Below are 15,755 nucleotides of genomic sequence, written 5' to 3' on the forward strand. Positions count from 1 at the left end.
CACCCCTGGACACCCCTGCTCTGGTAGTGCCAGGCAGTTCGTTCCACCAATGTGACACTACAAATGCCGTACTTGCACAGATGGCAGTGCTAAACAACGCTCACTAGACGAGCGCAGCATCCTGTGTATTCCCATATTCAGTCAGTTTGTGAGAGAAAGCCTGGAATCAGGAGAAAGAATGGATGAGTGCAGTGGAGAAGGGGAGAGAGAAAGAGAAAGAGAGAGAGAGAGAGAGAGAGAGAGAGGGAGAGAGAGAAAGAGTTTGTGATTGAAAGGACCTGTCCTCCATTAGAAGTCCAGACACATCTGTCTGCATTCTCCATTAACTCTGCTGATTTGGCTGATAGCAGACCTACAGAGGAAGTACCCAAAGCTGAGTCGCTCACTTTGAACCGCCGCCACTCCACTCCTCTCCTCTCCGCTCCTCTCCCTGCCCCTCTGGGCCACCGTAGCTCCACTCCCACTGCCTGTGGCCCACAGCCAACATTTCAAAGGAGCTGCCAAGCCGCCTGCCGGCTTTTATTATTTATATACCTGGACAAGCCAGCTTATTTATTTATTTTCATAAATGTCAGCTCTTAATCTTCAAATGGCCCCTTTCTGGCTAAATGTTACTCCATGTCTTTCAATTATTCATGAAATCGTTTTTTTTCCAGATCAATAAAGATGTTTTCGTAATCGGACTGATTTCGGAAATCAGGAAAGACCATCATGCAGAATCCCATCTGCCAGTTTGTCCAGACATGGCCAATGGCCCAATCCTGCCTCTGTGGTCAATAAAGCAGTCTTACCCTAATCATACTCATGATATGGCCATGGCCCAATCCTGCCTCTGTGGTCAATAAAGCAGTCTTACCCTAATCATACTCTTTAATCCACCCTTCTATGGCTCAGCTGCCATGGGTTTGCAAATGTTTCTGATCCTTCACTTAGGCATCTTACAAACATATAACACAACGAGATGAGAATGAGTCATTATTGAGTAAATTGTCCTTCAAAACAAAGGCTAGTAAGTATGAGCTAGTCTGTGAAGCAGAGATTAGAGTCACCAGCACGTCCCCCTGACGAGGCCCTCATTCTAATGCTAATCGTGCTGAATGCTAATGCTGAATGCTAATGCTAATGCTGAATGCTAATGCTAAATGCTAATCGTGCTGAATGCTAATGCTGAATGAGGCCAGTGAATCTCCCCATCGTGTTGCGTGTTCAATCTCTGCACACTGGAGGGTCCTCTCAAGCTGCTCACACAGCAGCTTCTTTGCCGAGGTCAACCAGTAACGCCATGGTGGTGAATTAGGCCAGGAGGTGGTTGAGTGGATGTGCATAACACACCTGTTATCTGTGCTGCATAACACACCTGTTATATCTGCTGCATAACACACCTGTTATCTCTGCTGCATAACACACACCTGTTATCTCTGCTGCATAACACACCTGTTATCATAACACACCTGTTATCTCTGCTGCATAACACACACCTGTGATCTCTGCTGCTGATGCCTGCATACATGCTTTGCTGTGCCCAGATAGTGCACTTACTGTAACTATAGGCACGTCTTAAAACTACAGTCAAACTCAGTCAGTACACTTCCTCATCAAGAATAGGGAATGTGTTCCAAACAAACATGGGTCATTAGTTCACTAGCCTGTGAATTGGCTACAGCGAGCAGGGCCGACTAAAATGGGTCATCTTGTCAGCATGAGAAACGCAGCTACCAAAATAAAGTGTGGCTTCATGTGTCTGCATTAAGGCCAGTGTAAATGAGTCTCCTATCAGACAGGGGCGGTGTTTCTGCAGTCTGGACCGCAGCACCCACACACACACACACACACACACACACACACACACACCGCAGCTGAGTGGGCATGTATGAACACGTGTAGGGACAGGGAGGAGTCTAGTGAGGTCATTAGCAGATCCGGCGACACGCTGTCTTCACACTCAGATAGTATCAGCAGGAGGGGGGGCTGCATCTAATCAAACTAGGTTGAGGTGAAATAAATCTAGCGCTGGTTTGCTTTAGAGATGGACCCATTGGGGTTGGCTACTCTTTCAAACCTTGTTTTGATACATCGAAAAACATTCAGTTCATCTTTACTTTGGTTTATGCTGATGTAGTTTTAGTCGCAAGTGTGCTTGTATCATGTGGCCGTGTGGTGTCTTTACGTGTGTGTGCGCTATAACTAAATGTCAGAACCAGACACACACCAGAGACCACATATTGAAGGACGTATGTATGCAGGACCTAGAGGGGGATAGTGGTGCTGAATTAGACTTAGATTTATATGAAACCGATATCTTTCCCACCTGTATTGAGTTTTCATAGTTCAGTCGCACTGCTGGTCTTAAATGTCAACCCTTCTGAAACATTCCCTGAGGCTCTAACACCAGGGCTCCATTAAATCTGAACGGCTTGACATGGCAGATCTGAAACACGTCATACACACACGTTTCGAAAAGGAAAACTGTGCTACCAGTGTATAGCGGATTGAGTTATTGCAGGTCTGGAGTAGGAGAGGCATTGTGTGTGAAAATGTCAGGGTGGTATTGAATCTTTTGGGTGAGTGCTGATGTGGTGGCGAAGGGGGGGGGGGGGGGGGGAAGAGAGCGGGATGAAGAGAGGCGTTTTATTCTCTTTGCTGAGGAGATTTTTTTCAGTGATGATGAAGCTTTCTGTGAGAAACTGTGTTGGAGCTGTAGGGGTGAAATACTAATGAAGGAGATGAAAGAAGAAAGAGACATTGTGTGAGAGACAGGTAAGATGAAAAGTAAAGACGGCAAGAGAGGGCGAGAGAGAGAGAGGGAGTGAGAGTGAGAGAGAGAGAGAGCAAGCAAGGCGGGGAGGAGTGTGGGAGGAGAGGAAAAAAGGGCGAAAGAGGAGGAAAATGGCCATCCTGCAGGAACGATCAGTAATTGCCGGCCCGCGGCTAGAACACGGCTCCCTGTGCCTCGTGTGGAATAGTGATGAGGGGCTCCAGTCTGGCTGGAGATGATTTTATAACAGCTCTCTCACAGCCCACGCCAGACCTTTATAGAGATATTACATGCTGAAGAACTCTATTGAGGAGAAATGAGCTGTAAAATGCACTCAGATATGACAGGCTTAAGAACTCTATAGAGATATGACATGCTGAAGACCTCTATAGAAATATGACATGCTGAAGACCTCTATTGAGGGGAAATGAGCAGGAGGATTATATCTGTCTAGATTAAGTCCCACTCGGGTGCTGGTGCTGGTGCTGGTGCTGCTACTGGGCCCAGAAAGGGTCTAAGAATGCAGTCAGTGCGAATGTGAAAAAACCGAGGGGTGTTTCCTGAACTGTTTGAGGATCAGTGACTGTGCAAATGTCTGTCTTTGAGAATAGGGGAAAACTCAGTGAAGGTGTTAAATAGAGTCATTTGCATTCACATATTTGCACACCCAGAATATAAAGTTACTTTAAAAGACGCTGGGTTGCATGAATCTTCTGCATGTTGTACTGTCTTAAATGAAATGCATTGTTTTCTATAGGTAAAGTCTCCCTTAGACCATTCACTGTTTATTGTAAGGGGATCATGAAGAGTAGATATTAGTGTGTGTAACCTACAGCAGGTAAGCTGCCATGCCGGAGCGGAGACGAGGGGGGGGGAGGTGGTGTGAGGACACCATAATCACCTCACACACTGATACACACCTCACACACTGATACACACCTCACACACTGATACACACTGATACACACCTCACACCCCGCTACACACCTCACGCTCTGCTACAGGCCTCCTTAGGTGAGAGGCGTATGCCAGGACAGACAAATGCCAGGCAATTGGCTTCTCAGTGAAAAATGACCTGTCTGTGTATCTAGATTTGCTTTTGTGTGTGTGTGTGTGTGTGTGTGTGTGTGGGTGTGTGGGTGTGTGTGCGTGCGTGCGTGCGTGCTTGCGTGCGTGGGGGTGGGTGGGTGTGTGGGTGTATGTGTGTGTGGCTGGTTGTGTGGGTGTGTGTGTGTATATGTGTGTGTGTGTGTATGTGTGTGTGTGTGTGTGTGGCTGGTTGTGTGTGTGTGTGTGTGTGTGCTTGCGCCCGTGTGCGTAGGTGTATGTGTGTGTTCATGTGTATTTCATCTATCCTCTCATCTAATCCTACATCCACATCGGCTGAAAGAACACTAAACTGGACTGAGTCAAGCTGCAGAAACCCAGAGTGGTTTATTTCCCTGTGCTGCACGATCCTTAGTCAGGCCAGATGGAACGACAGCAGCCACTGCATAGCGAGCAGCAAAACAAGAACAACTTGTGTTACTTGTGTTAAACAGACCAAAGGGTTTGTGTCCTGGCCTTTTATAGCCGTCAGCTTTTATAGCTGTCAACAAGAGACGCGTCATAAAACCATAGTTTAGGGTTTAGATCAGCCCAACGCAGTAGACTTACCTCTTTCTGCCGAGAGCAAGCCCCAGTTTAAGTAGACTGCGGAGGTGAGTGTGAAGGTGAGCAGAAAGACCGCGGAGGTCTGTGTGAAGGTGAGCAGAAAGCTGAAGCAGACAGCGGGGTACCTGTGTGTGTGTGTGTGTGTGTGTGTGTGTGTGTGTGTTTGTGTGTGTGCGTGTGCGTGTGTGTGTGCGTGCGTGCGTGCGTGCGTGCATCCGTGTGCGTGTTTTAAGGGTACTGTCACTGGTGTAAAGCCATTCTTTGCGTACTACCAGTCATGACCTTGTCTTGTTGAGAGCTCTGTGTGGTTAATCAGCTGGTATTAACTGGATATTTGATTCCTATGTCACTGACTGTCACTTTCCATGGAGGCTTGTGTACGCATGGAAGAGAACATGACACTGGACAGCTATGCAGCGGCGCAGGGCACTGGAGAAGGGGAACAGTCACTCACTCATGCACACTATTTGAACTGGATGTGTTTGGGTTTGGCTGACACATACTACATGTGGCCTATGCAGTATTGTGCATACATGGGAGGTGACATTGTGTGTGTGAGTTTCAGGGAACGTGTGTGAGGTGAGAAATGTGGGAAATGATGACTCTGAAGCCGCTCGGTTTCTGAAACACACACGCCAGTTGATCACACATGACTTTGAAATCTAGAGTAACAAGGTGAAGGGATTGGATCTGGAGAAAAATGAATGCGATCCATTTACAGACATCCGGTAGAGTTTTCACATTTACTTATTGAAAGGAGGTTAGGGTTAGACAGACCAGTGGTGAATGGGTTTGAGAATACCACATAGTCCAGTCCCTACGGTACAGTACAGGGTGTGTGTCCTAGTGAATATGCTTAGTCAGAGCCAACGAGAGAATAGTGTGACATAATTAGACATCTAATGGGATATGAGTCTATATCATGAGATGTAATGAGTCAGACGATGGTGTGTGTTCACTAGAGCATGAAGCGCTCTCAAAACATCTCAAAGAAAGCCGTTGATAATAGGGCTCCCTCTGCTGGAAGAAAGAGGAACAACTGCAGTTTATTTTTTTAGCTTTGTCTTGTTCCCTTTTTCCTTGATAGCACAGTAACTCCGTCTTCAACACAGGCATTCGTTTTCTGCACTTTTACTGGCTTTGTATTGGGAAATGTGCACTCTTCTCATCATCTCCCATCTTTTGATTTCTTTATGCGTTTTCTCCCTACAGAACAAAGCCATGATGACGCAGACGTCTTCTTCTACCTGCTGATCATCTTCTCCACCGTGAGCTCCCTCTACACTCTCATCTGGGACCTGAAGATGGACTGGGGCCTGTTCGACCGCACCGCCGGGGAAAACACCTTCCTCAGGGAGGAGATCGTCTACCCACAGAAAGTGAGAGTCACCACTTTCTCTGGATAGGGTTTGATTTTCAATCAATGAGACTGAATGGGAGAGAAACTGTATAAAAGAGTATGTCCATAAACTACTGGACTTGAACATAACCTCAAAGAGAATTCAAAGGCAATTACCTGGCATTGCGACAAGCTTTTACAAGACTGTGGTTAATCTAAAGAGGTGTTTTATGATAGTCATTTCTTATAGAAAAAAATATGGCCTACCTTGCTTTGACATTCACTGCAGGGTCAAAGTTTTTAAATTCTTTGCAGGTCAGGGTAAAAGCTTTTAAATTCATTGCAGGTCAGGGTAAAAGCTTTTAAATTTGCTGCAGTGTCAGGGTAAAAGTTTTTTTAATTTGCTGCAATTCAGGGTAAACGCTTTGCCATTCACTGCAGGTCAGGGTAAAAGCTTTTAAATCCAGTGCAGGTCAGGGTAAAAGCTTTTAAATTCGCTACAGGTCAGGGTAAAAGCTTTTAAATTCGCTACAGGTTAGGGTAAAAGCTTTTAAATTCGCTACAGGTTAGGGTAAAGCATCGGTTCCCAAACTGGGGTACGCGTACCCCCAGGGGTACGCGAAGTGGTTCAGGGGGTACGCGGGGAGAAAATTTCCGCGATAACAGAAAACGGACGGAATTCGCAGAATGTACCGTTTGAAACAGAATTGCAACTTTCAGACGGAAACATCATTTTGTGCATCAAAATCGCCCAAATTCCCCTGTATTTTGTCCTGCAAGGCTGTATTTCTTTCTTATAAACACAACGACGATCGCAACAATGAACAATCATTAATTAGAAAACAAAACCACTGAGAAAATGTCACGTCTGTGCTGAACTCCGCTCCGGCCACGCCCCCCTATTCAACACAGACCTCCGTAGCCTGTCAAATGAATTCGCTCATCTTCCCAATCGCCTGAAAATAATGTTTTTTTAGTCTTCTGTTCTGTTGATGGCTGGCAAACAAGAACCTATAAGGTTTGGGTCACTTGTGGCACATATTATTCACTCATTTTAAGCCATCAATCTACCTCTGGGTGAACAAAATGAGCCGAAACGGATTAAAACGGAATTAAAGTAATAGGTGAAAAGGAAAACTTTTTTTTTTTCAACGGGGGGGGGGGGGGGATACGCAGCTGGAGATTAAATGTCTGAAGGGGTACGGGACTGTAAAAAGTTTGGGAACCACTGGGGTAAAGTTTTTAAATACGCTACAGGTTAGGGTAAAAGCTTTTAAATTCGCTACAGGTCAGGGTAAAAGCTTTTAAATACGCTACAGGTCAGGGTAAAAGCTTTATAATCCCGTTTGAATCTGCTTGTGCGTCCGCCCAGGCCTACTACTACTGTGCCATCATAGAGGACGTGATGCTGCGCTTCGCCTGGACCCTGCAGCTGTCTCTGTCCACCATGACGCCCTACCACTCCATCTCCGACATCCTGGCCACTCTACTGGCGCCTCTGGAAGTGTTCAGGTGAGGATCACCCTCACACCCTCACAGAGCCAACACAGGCCCATCCTCACAGAGCCGGCCCAGGCCCATACACACAGAACCAACCCAGGTCCATACACACAGAGCCGACCCAGGCCCATACACACAGAGCCAACACAGGCCCATTCACACAGAACCAACCTCACAGAGCCAACACAGGCCCATACACACAGAGCCAACACAGGCCCATTCACACAGAACCAACACAGGCCCATACACACAGAACCATCTTCACAGAGCCAACACAGGCCCATACACACAGAACCATCTTCACAGAGCCAACACAGGCCCATACACACGGAACCATCCTCACAGAGCCAACACAGGCCCATCCTCACAGAGCCGACCCAGGCCCATACACACAGAGCCAACACAGGCCCATACACACAGAGCCAACCCAGGCCCATTCACACGGAACCATCCTCACAGAGCCGACCCAGGCCCATACACACAGAGCCAACACAGGCCCACCCTCACAGAACCACCCTCACATCCTCACAGAGCCGACCCAGGCCCATTCACACAGAACCAACCCAGGCCCATACACACAGGCCCATCCTCACAGAGCCAACCCAGGACCACCCTCACATCATCACAGAGCCAACCCAGGCCCATACACACAGAACCAACCCAGGCCCATACACACAGAACCATCCTCACAGAGCCGACCCAGAACCACCCTCACATCCTCACAGAGCCAACCCAGGCCCATACACACAGAGCCAACCCAGGCCCATACACACAGAGCCAACCCAGGCCCAACCTCACAGAGCCAACCCAGGAAAGAAGCACCTTCACAGACCCAGAAGCACACTCACAGACCCAGAAGCACACTCACAGACCCAGAAGCACACTCACAGACCCAGAAGCACACTCACAGACCCAGAAGCACACTCACAGACCCAGAAGCACACTCACAGACCCAGAAGCACACTCACAGACCCAGAAGCACACTCACAGAAAGAGGTGCTGAAGGCTGTGAAGAAGCCATCCTCTCCTCCCTGACTCCTGTGCCCTGAGCGGGGACAGAGGTCCAGTAAAGGGCTAATATTGGCTCAAATCTGTGAGGACACTCCTGTGCAGTGTCACTTAAATTACAAACCATTCAAAATTGTATCACCTCTCAATAATTGCACAATTTCACAATTAGTTGAGTATTTTCTCATATGAACAATAAAAAAACAAATACTTTAAAAAGACTATAGTGAAAATACAGGCCTCAAAGCACAAACTCTATGCAACAGTAGTGAACACGCCTGTTATAACTTGCACACATGTTAGAAAACCTGTGATCATTGACTCTACATTGACTATACTGTGATTTCCATTTGCCTAATTGCATGGTTATAAAATGACCTGTGAACACCACAACTTTCCCAGTGTTTGACCTGTGATCTGTGTCTATCTGCATGTCTGCATCTTGGAAACGAATTACCAGAGGAATTGAAAAATCTGAATTGTGAGACAAGGATACAGGAAGACCAATTAAAAAAATCAGTCGAAACCCTAATCAGGAGGTACAGAATGAGCCATAGAACCACTGATCAGAGCTGCAGAGGCCATTCTCCTGAAATGGTGGCACAGACAGGGCGCTACATGCACAGTCTAGCTCTGAAAAACTGACAAACAAGTGCTTCAGGCTTGGCACAGGGGTTATGAATGGAAATCTGTGTTTCTGGGAGAGCTCAGACAGTGTGAAGGACATTGCATAACGTCAACCTCTATGGACAGCGTCCAAGACAAAAACACCCTTGCTCGCTCTTGGGCACACTGCAAGATTAAACTGCTAAAGAGCAGGAAAAGAAGCTTGATGAATATTGGGAGCACATTCTTTTGATCAGATGAGACCAAGATACATTTGCTCGGCTCTGATGTGGTCCAGCGTGTTTGGCGTAAACCTGGCCAGGACTGCCACACTACCACACTACCACACTGCCACACTGCCACTATGCCACACTACCACGCTGCCACACTGCCACACTGCCACACTGCCACTATGCCACACTACCACGCTGCCACACTGCCACGCTACCACACTACCACACTACCACGCTGCCACACTGCCACTATGCCACACTACCATGCTGCCACTATGCCACACTACCACGCTGCCACACTGCCACTATGCCACACTACCACACTACCACACTACCACACTCCCACCTGCATAGTCCTGACAGTGAAGCCTGGAGGTGGGAGTGTGATGACATGGGGCTGCATGAGAGCAAAAGGTGTTGGTGAGATGACATTTAAAGATGTCACCATAAATGCCAGTGGATACTCCAAAATACCGGCTGACTCCCAGGCAGAAGGGGAATGTTCCAGCATGATAACGATTCAAAGCACACTGCTAAAATAGTGCAAGAGATTCTAAAGAAGAAAAAAACTATGAGCTGGCCAAGAATGTCACCTGACTTGAATAGAACACCTTTGGGGTATTTTAAAGAGGAAGGTAGAGCAACACAACCCCTCCAGCAAAGAACAGCTGAAAAGATTGTCTCAGAAGAATAGCACAACATCTCTCCAGAAATGTGTCTAACATTGGTATACTAACATTGGTATACTCCAATACAATATTTAAATCTCAGTAATGAACGGTGTACTGACTTTTTGGCCTGTAGCTTTAATGTAGTAAATCTAAACTGTTAGTTTTTAATTTGACATGAGACCCTACAAATACCCTACTGTTCAACATAGAAGTAATACAATTACTGTAATTACTGTGATCCAATTCCAGTTGTATACTGCATTTAAGTGATCTTGCACAGGAGTGTACTCACTCCAGTTGTATACTGCATTTAAGTGTTCTTGCTCAGGAGTGTACTCACTCCAGATGTATACTGCATTTAAGTGATCTTGCTCAGGAGTGTACTCACTCCAGTTGTATACTGCATTTAAGTGATCTTGCTCAGGAGTGTACTCACTCCAGATGTATACTGCATTTAAGTGATCTTGCTCAGGAGTGTACTCACTCCAGATGTGTACTGCATTTAATGGTGCGGTCCTCTGTGGCTCTCAGGCGCTTTGTGTGGAACTTCTTCCGCCTGGAGAACGAGCACCTGAACAACTGTGGTGAGTTCCGTGCGGTGCGGGACATCTCGGTGGCGCCGCTCAACGCCGACGACCAGACGCTGCTGGAGCAGATGATGGACCAGGACGACGGGGTGAAGAACCGGCTGGGCAAGAAGACCTGGAAGCGCAGCTACAGCCTCTCTCTGCGCCGACCCCTGCTCTCCTCCCAGTACGAGGCCATCTCTCTCTCTCTCTCGTTCTTCCTCCCTCTCTCTCTCTCTCTTTCTGTCTCTCTCTCTCTATCTCTCTCTCTCTCTCTCTCTCTCTCTCTCTGACCCCTGCTCTCCTCCCAGTACGAGGCCATCTCTCTCTCTCTCTCTCTCTCTTTCTCCCTCCCTCTCTCTTTCTCTTTCTGTCTCTCTCTCTCTCTCTCTTTCTGTCTCTCTCTCTGACCCCTGCTCTCCTCCCAGTATGAGGCCATGTCTCTCTATCTCTCTCTATCTCTCTGATAGGTGAAAATTCACTCTAGTTACCTCAGGACTCCGGAGTTGCATATAAGTATATTTATTAGACAACAACAATTGCAATCAGGCTCACTCACAGCACAAGGCTGAAAGTGAAGCAATGATAAACACATCGCACAAGGTTTATATAGACAGAAGTTTAGCGTTCAGCAGGGATAACCAGCCAAGGATGGCAGTTTTGCACAAGGTCGGAAAAAGCACAGTTCGACCCTTCTTATCACCTCTGGTCTAAACATGCTCTTGCACATATGCAGACTAAGTGGCACCTAATAATCTAAGTTACACACACACACAGAAACACAGAAAAGCCATGTCCCTGCTTACATAAGCACATGATTCATACAAGGTATATATTAATACAAGGCACTTGATTCATATATTCTTAAGTCATTAACAGTGCTTGGAAATGATCTCCCTCACTCTCCTTCCTGCTCTCTCTCTCTCTCTCTCTCCGACCCCTGCTCTCTCTCTCTCTCCTCCCCTGCTCTCTCTCTCTCTCCGACGCCTGCTCTCCTCCCACTACAATGCCATCTTCTGATCCCCCCTCTTTCTCTTTCTCATTGTCATTCTCTCTCTCTATCTATCTATCTATCTATCTATCTCTCTATCCATCTATGTTGTTATTCTCTCTATCTCCCTCTATCTGTCTATCTATGTATGTTTGTCTTTCTCTCTCTCCCTATATCTATCTGTCTATCTATCTGTTTGTTATTCTCTCTCTCCCTCTATCTATCTATCTGTTTGTCTATGTATGTTTGTCTTTCTCTCTCTCCGTCTCCCTCCTCTCCTGCACTCCAAAACACTGTTTATCCGTCAGCATAAGCCTGTGACTGGCATCAGAGCTGACAGATTGGGCTTTGCTCAAACACACACGGAGTATTGCAACAACATTGCCGCCGCAATCCTGCCTTGGACTGTCTGAGAATGTAATTCTCCTCCTCTGCTTCTCCCCTCCATGTTCCCTGCTTTCCCACAGGTCCAAGAAGGACACCAAGGTTCTCATCGAGGACACGGATGATGAAGCCTTCAGCTGAGCGACTGCCGCCGCCACGTCCGCGTCCGTGTCCGTGTCAGGAAACTCATCCTCTCTCTCCTGTACCATCGACCTGTCCATCACAGAGCTGCCTCATCACACATGACCTCCTCCTGGACTCACACACACACACACACACACACAGACACAAACACACACACACACACACACACACACACACACAGACATATAACAGTCAGACACACAGATGAACATGAACACAGATACATCTCTCTCTCCCTCTCTCTCCCTCTCTCTCCCTCTCTCTCTCTCTCTCACACACACACACACACACACACACACACACACACACACACACAAACAAACCCTTGTATTCACCCACAAACCCATCCATACACGCTAACGTAGGGACAGAGGAGAAAGCAGACCAACTGAAGCACAACTCCATGATATCTGGACATATCGGGTCATATCTACTGTCAAATAATATACCTGCAGACACAAGTTATGACACACACATTTTTTTAGACATTATGCACACACTGGCACTTCTTGGGATTTTTCTCCAAGTATTTTTTAATCAGACTTTTTAAATCATGTTTTTCTCTCTTTCTATGTTAATACTTTTGTGTTTGTATATTTATTTGTCATGACATTTTTATTGAAGATGCATTAATCAAAATACAAAAATAACTAAATGACTGTTTACAAAACCTTTATTAGGACTTGCAGAGGGAAGACTGAAAAAGTCAGTAGATTTGAAACCTAAATGGCGAGCGAGCGAGCGAGCGAGGGAGCTGGGTAGTTCTGTTAAACTCAACACAGAGTGTGGAGGCAGAACACTGTTTGTACCCAATCATATGTTTTCTCATTTAGCTGTTCATGTTCCCTGGTGTACTTGTGGGAAATGTAAAAAAAAAAAAAGACTCTTGAAGGCTTTCCCACTGCAGGTGTGGTGAAGGTCTTTCTATATATTTTGTTTGCTTTCATTGTTATGCATCAATATCATTTCTAATCATATTTTGTGTTATTTATTGTTTATGAGGATGACTGTGTTTGGAGCACAGTTAGGTGCAGTGCAGTGACTGACAGTGTGAACCTCAATGTGAACCTCAGGGTGAACGTCAGCCTCAGACTTCAACTCAGCAGATCTTGTGTTCTCTTGCTAAGGTTTACATTGGTCCCTTTTTGAGCTGTATGTTGTCAGGATCAGAGTATGTAGTAAAGCTGTGAAGGTTGTTCATATATATATATATTCGGGCTTAATGGCAGTGTCCTGTTACAGTGGAGACTGTTGCCAGTGGCAACATATGACTAAAACACAGTTTGATAGATTGATTGGGCTAAGAATGTGCTTTGGATGACAACATGTATAAAGGGGCCAATGCCCTATCTTCTCTGCATAGCCAACGCTTTATCCCTGGGTCTTCACACTGTGTCACTGAAGTAAGAAAAGAATGTGACACTTCCCAGAATCCCACCATGGCTGTCCATAGATCTCATATTATCACAGCCTTATGTAACTGCGGAAAGCACCCTCTCACATGCGAGCTCATTGCTGTGTCCGGCCCAAGACAAGGGCAAGTGAGGGCCATGGAGATCTTTGGTAATGGTGCCACACCAATCAAATTGAATTGAAAACTGAATTAAATTGTGGGGACCAACTGGATTTGCGTTTACTGTAGCCACGGGCCTTCCTGATGGGATATTGATGTAAGACTTTGATACAGGTCTGACACCACTTTGGCGTAGTTGTTCACCTATACTGGTCTTTATGCTTATGTTGAAAACAAAATCCTCCTATAATGCTATTTATAAGAACAGGAACGGAGTGGAGCTTGGGTTTTTCAGATGTGTTGTCATATTCAAGCACATTGCGTTTGCCATTATGAAAGTATTCATGAGTTGAGCTTATTTAAATTGAAACAGTATTTGCTTTTGGGACTCTGCTAATAAGTATTACAGGGCAGTGTTGCGACCTGTGGTGCGGTTTAGTGAGTTGTCGGGTCAGAGAGGGTCAGTCTACTCATCCTGCTGATTGGTGACCCAGAGGAGGCTCAGTTCTGGGCCCAATCCGCACCAGATCCAGGTTAAGGGTTAAGGGTTAAAGGTTAGAGTCAGTGGCTTTCTGGAAAGCTGGGATAGGCTCTCCAGTTGCACACCTGTCACTGCCTGAATCTACCTGTACATTCAAACTGAACATAAGAGCCTAGGAGAGCTATATGTGTTTCCCATTGATGCTGTGTTGCCTGTGGCAGAGCACTGACCTCCATTGATCCTATCCCTGGCCCTATTCATGAGACCTATCCTCCACTGATCCTATCCTCCACTGATCCTATCCATGAGACCTATCCCTGGCCCTATTCATGAGACCTATCCTCCACTGATCCTATCCTCCACTGATCCTATCCATGAGACCTATCCCTGGCCCTATTCATGAGACCTATCCTCCACTGGTCCTATCCTCCACTGATCCTATCCATGAGACCTATCCATGAGACCTATCTTCCACTGATCCTATCCTTGGTCATATCCATGGTTTCCCCTCATATAACACACCTGGTAGAAAACCATTTCAGCCAGAAATAGGTGCAATTGACATCGTCTCTCCATGCATGCCTCGATTTTGTAGACAGTTTTGCGAGCACAATCCCTACCGGTTGTAACTTTGAAAGCAGGCTGGCTGTTATTTTCACAGGCCTCCTGGCTTTCAGAGGAAGGATGCATGTACTCACCGCTGCGTTGTCTGTCCGTCATCCCTGTCTGTGATGCTCTTGTCCGTCACCCTGTGGTAAATGTTAGACCGTCACGTCATGGTGTCTGTGAACAGTGAGCAGTCTGTGGTTCTTAAAATGACTTCCTTACTCATTGTCATTTTTAATGAATCCAGCGGCATCAGAGAAAGATTACTTGTTGCTCTACCGCTGGTGTTCATAATTGTTTTTAATTGGAGATTAATGCACACAATGGCTCATGCCTTTGAAAAGAGCACTGCTGGAGATGAATATTGTGTATGACAGTAATCAGAACATGGCTACTCCAACCTCTTTTGAGTGGTATTACAGGAGTTCAGTCTTTGTAACTTCTGTTCTCTGTAACTTATAGAAACGAAAAGATCTCTGTAATTGTCTGTAATCACTCAATTGAGAGTTTGAGCTTAGCGGTGGAGATCGTCTCTCCCGTTTAAGACCATGAAGTAACTCCGCTCTCTCAGCTGGACAGTTCATCTCCACCTCTGTCACCAAAGAACATCCAACGTTGCGCTGCAAGTTTGCCTTTATTTACGTTTCTCTTCTAGCTTTTGAGTCATCAAGCCTTTTCTGTCGATGGACCTCTACACCTTTGGTTGCCTCTCAGAGTTGCTTAGACACCCCCGTATCCTCACACACAGTCACACACACAATCACACACGCAGAGTATATTATCTTCGTGTAGAAACTCCTTCTCTGTGATTCGTCCCTCGACAGTGAGCACAATCCCGTCCCATCCAATCAGAATTGCATTCATTATTGCTTTGCCAAGTGTCATGCTTGTATGCTGCTTTTCTTTTTGTCATTGTAAATATTTTAATTTATTTTTCCATCGTGTATATAAAGTAAACATTTTATTTGTAATGTTGATTTATTTATGTCCATGCTCATGTATTTGTTTTAACAACCAGTATTAAGATGATTGGGGAGGGGGAGGGGGGGGGGGGGTTGTTTTGATCCTGCACTCTTTCTTATATGTAAAACCTTTGAAAATGTGTATTTAAAAAAAAAAAGAAAGAAGGGAAAACCTTAATGAATATGGACTGTGGTTGATCTTGTCTCGATGTATCTTTCTAATGATTTCCCACCCCCTCATCCCAGGGTTTGCATCGAGGAGCAGTGTGAGGGGTTTGTGTTTTACTCTGTTCGATTGGGTCGTAGAGAGAGCCACATAGTGGGGTCTGGAGCGTCTGAGCCG

At 46.0% G+C, this 15,755-nt stretch overlaps 1 protein-coding gene across 1 annotated transcript in view; it reads left to right on the forward strand.

Annotated features, from left to right (window-relative positions):
* xpr1a (xenotropic and polytropic retrovirus receptor 1a) overlaps positions 1-12,028 on the forward strand; it is an 84,040-nt gene extending 72,012 nt beyond the window's left edge. The window contains exons 12-15 of the mRNA XM_012828236.3: positions 5,621-5,787; positions 7,120-7,259; positions 10,297-10,518; positions 11,790-12,028. Of these exons, the coding sequence (XP_012683690.1) occupies positions 5,621-5,787; positions 7,120-7,259; positions 10,297-10,518; positions 11,790-11,847 (587 nt within the window). The 3' untranslated portion in view covers positions 11,848-12,028. The remainder of the gene's footprint in view (positions 1-5,620; positions 5,788-7,119; positions 7,260-10,296; positions 10,519-11,789) is intronic.
* The last annotated feature ends 3,727 nt before the right edge of the window (positions 12,029-15,755 follow it).

This window comes from Clupea harengus, chromosome 10 (genome assembly GCF_900700415.2).
Source record: "Clupea harengus chromosome 10, Ch_v2.0.2, whole genome shotgun sequence".
Classification (NCBI taxonomy): domain Eukaryota; kingdom Metazoa; phylum Chordata; class Actinopteri; order Clupeiformes; family Clupeidae; genus Clupea; species Clupea harengus.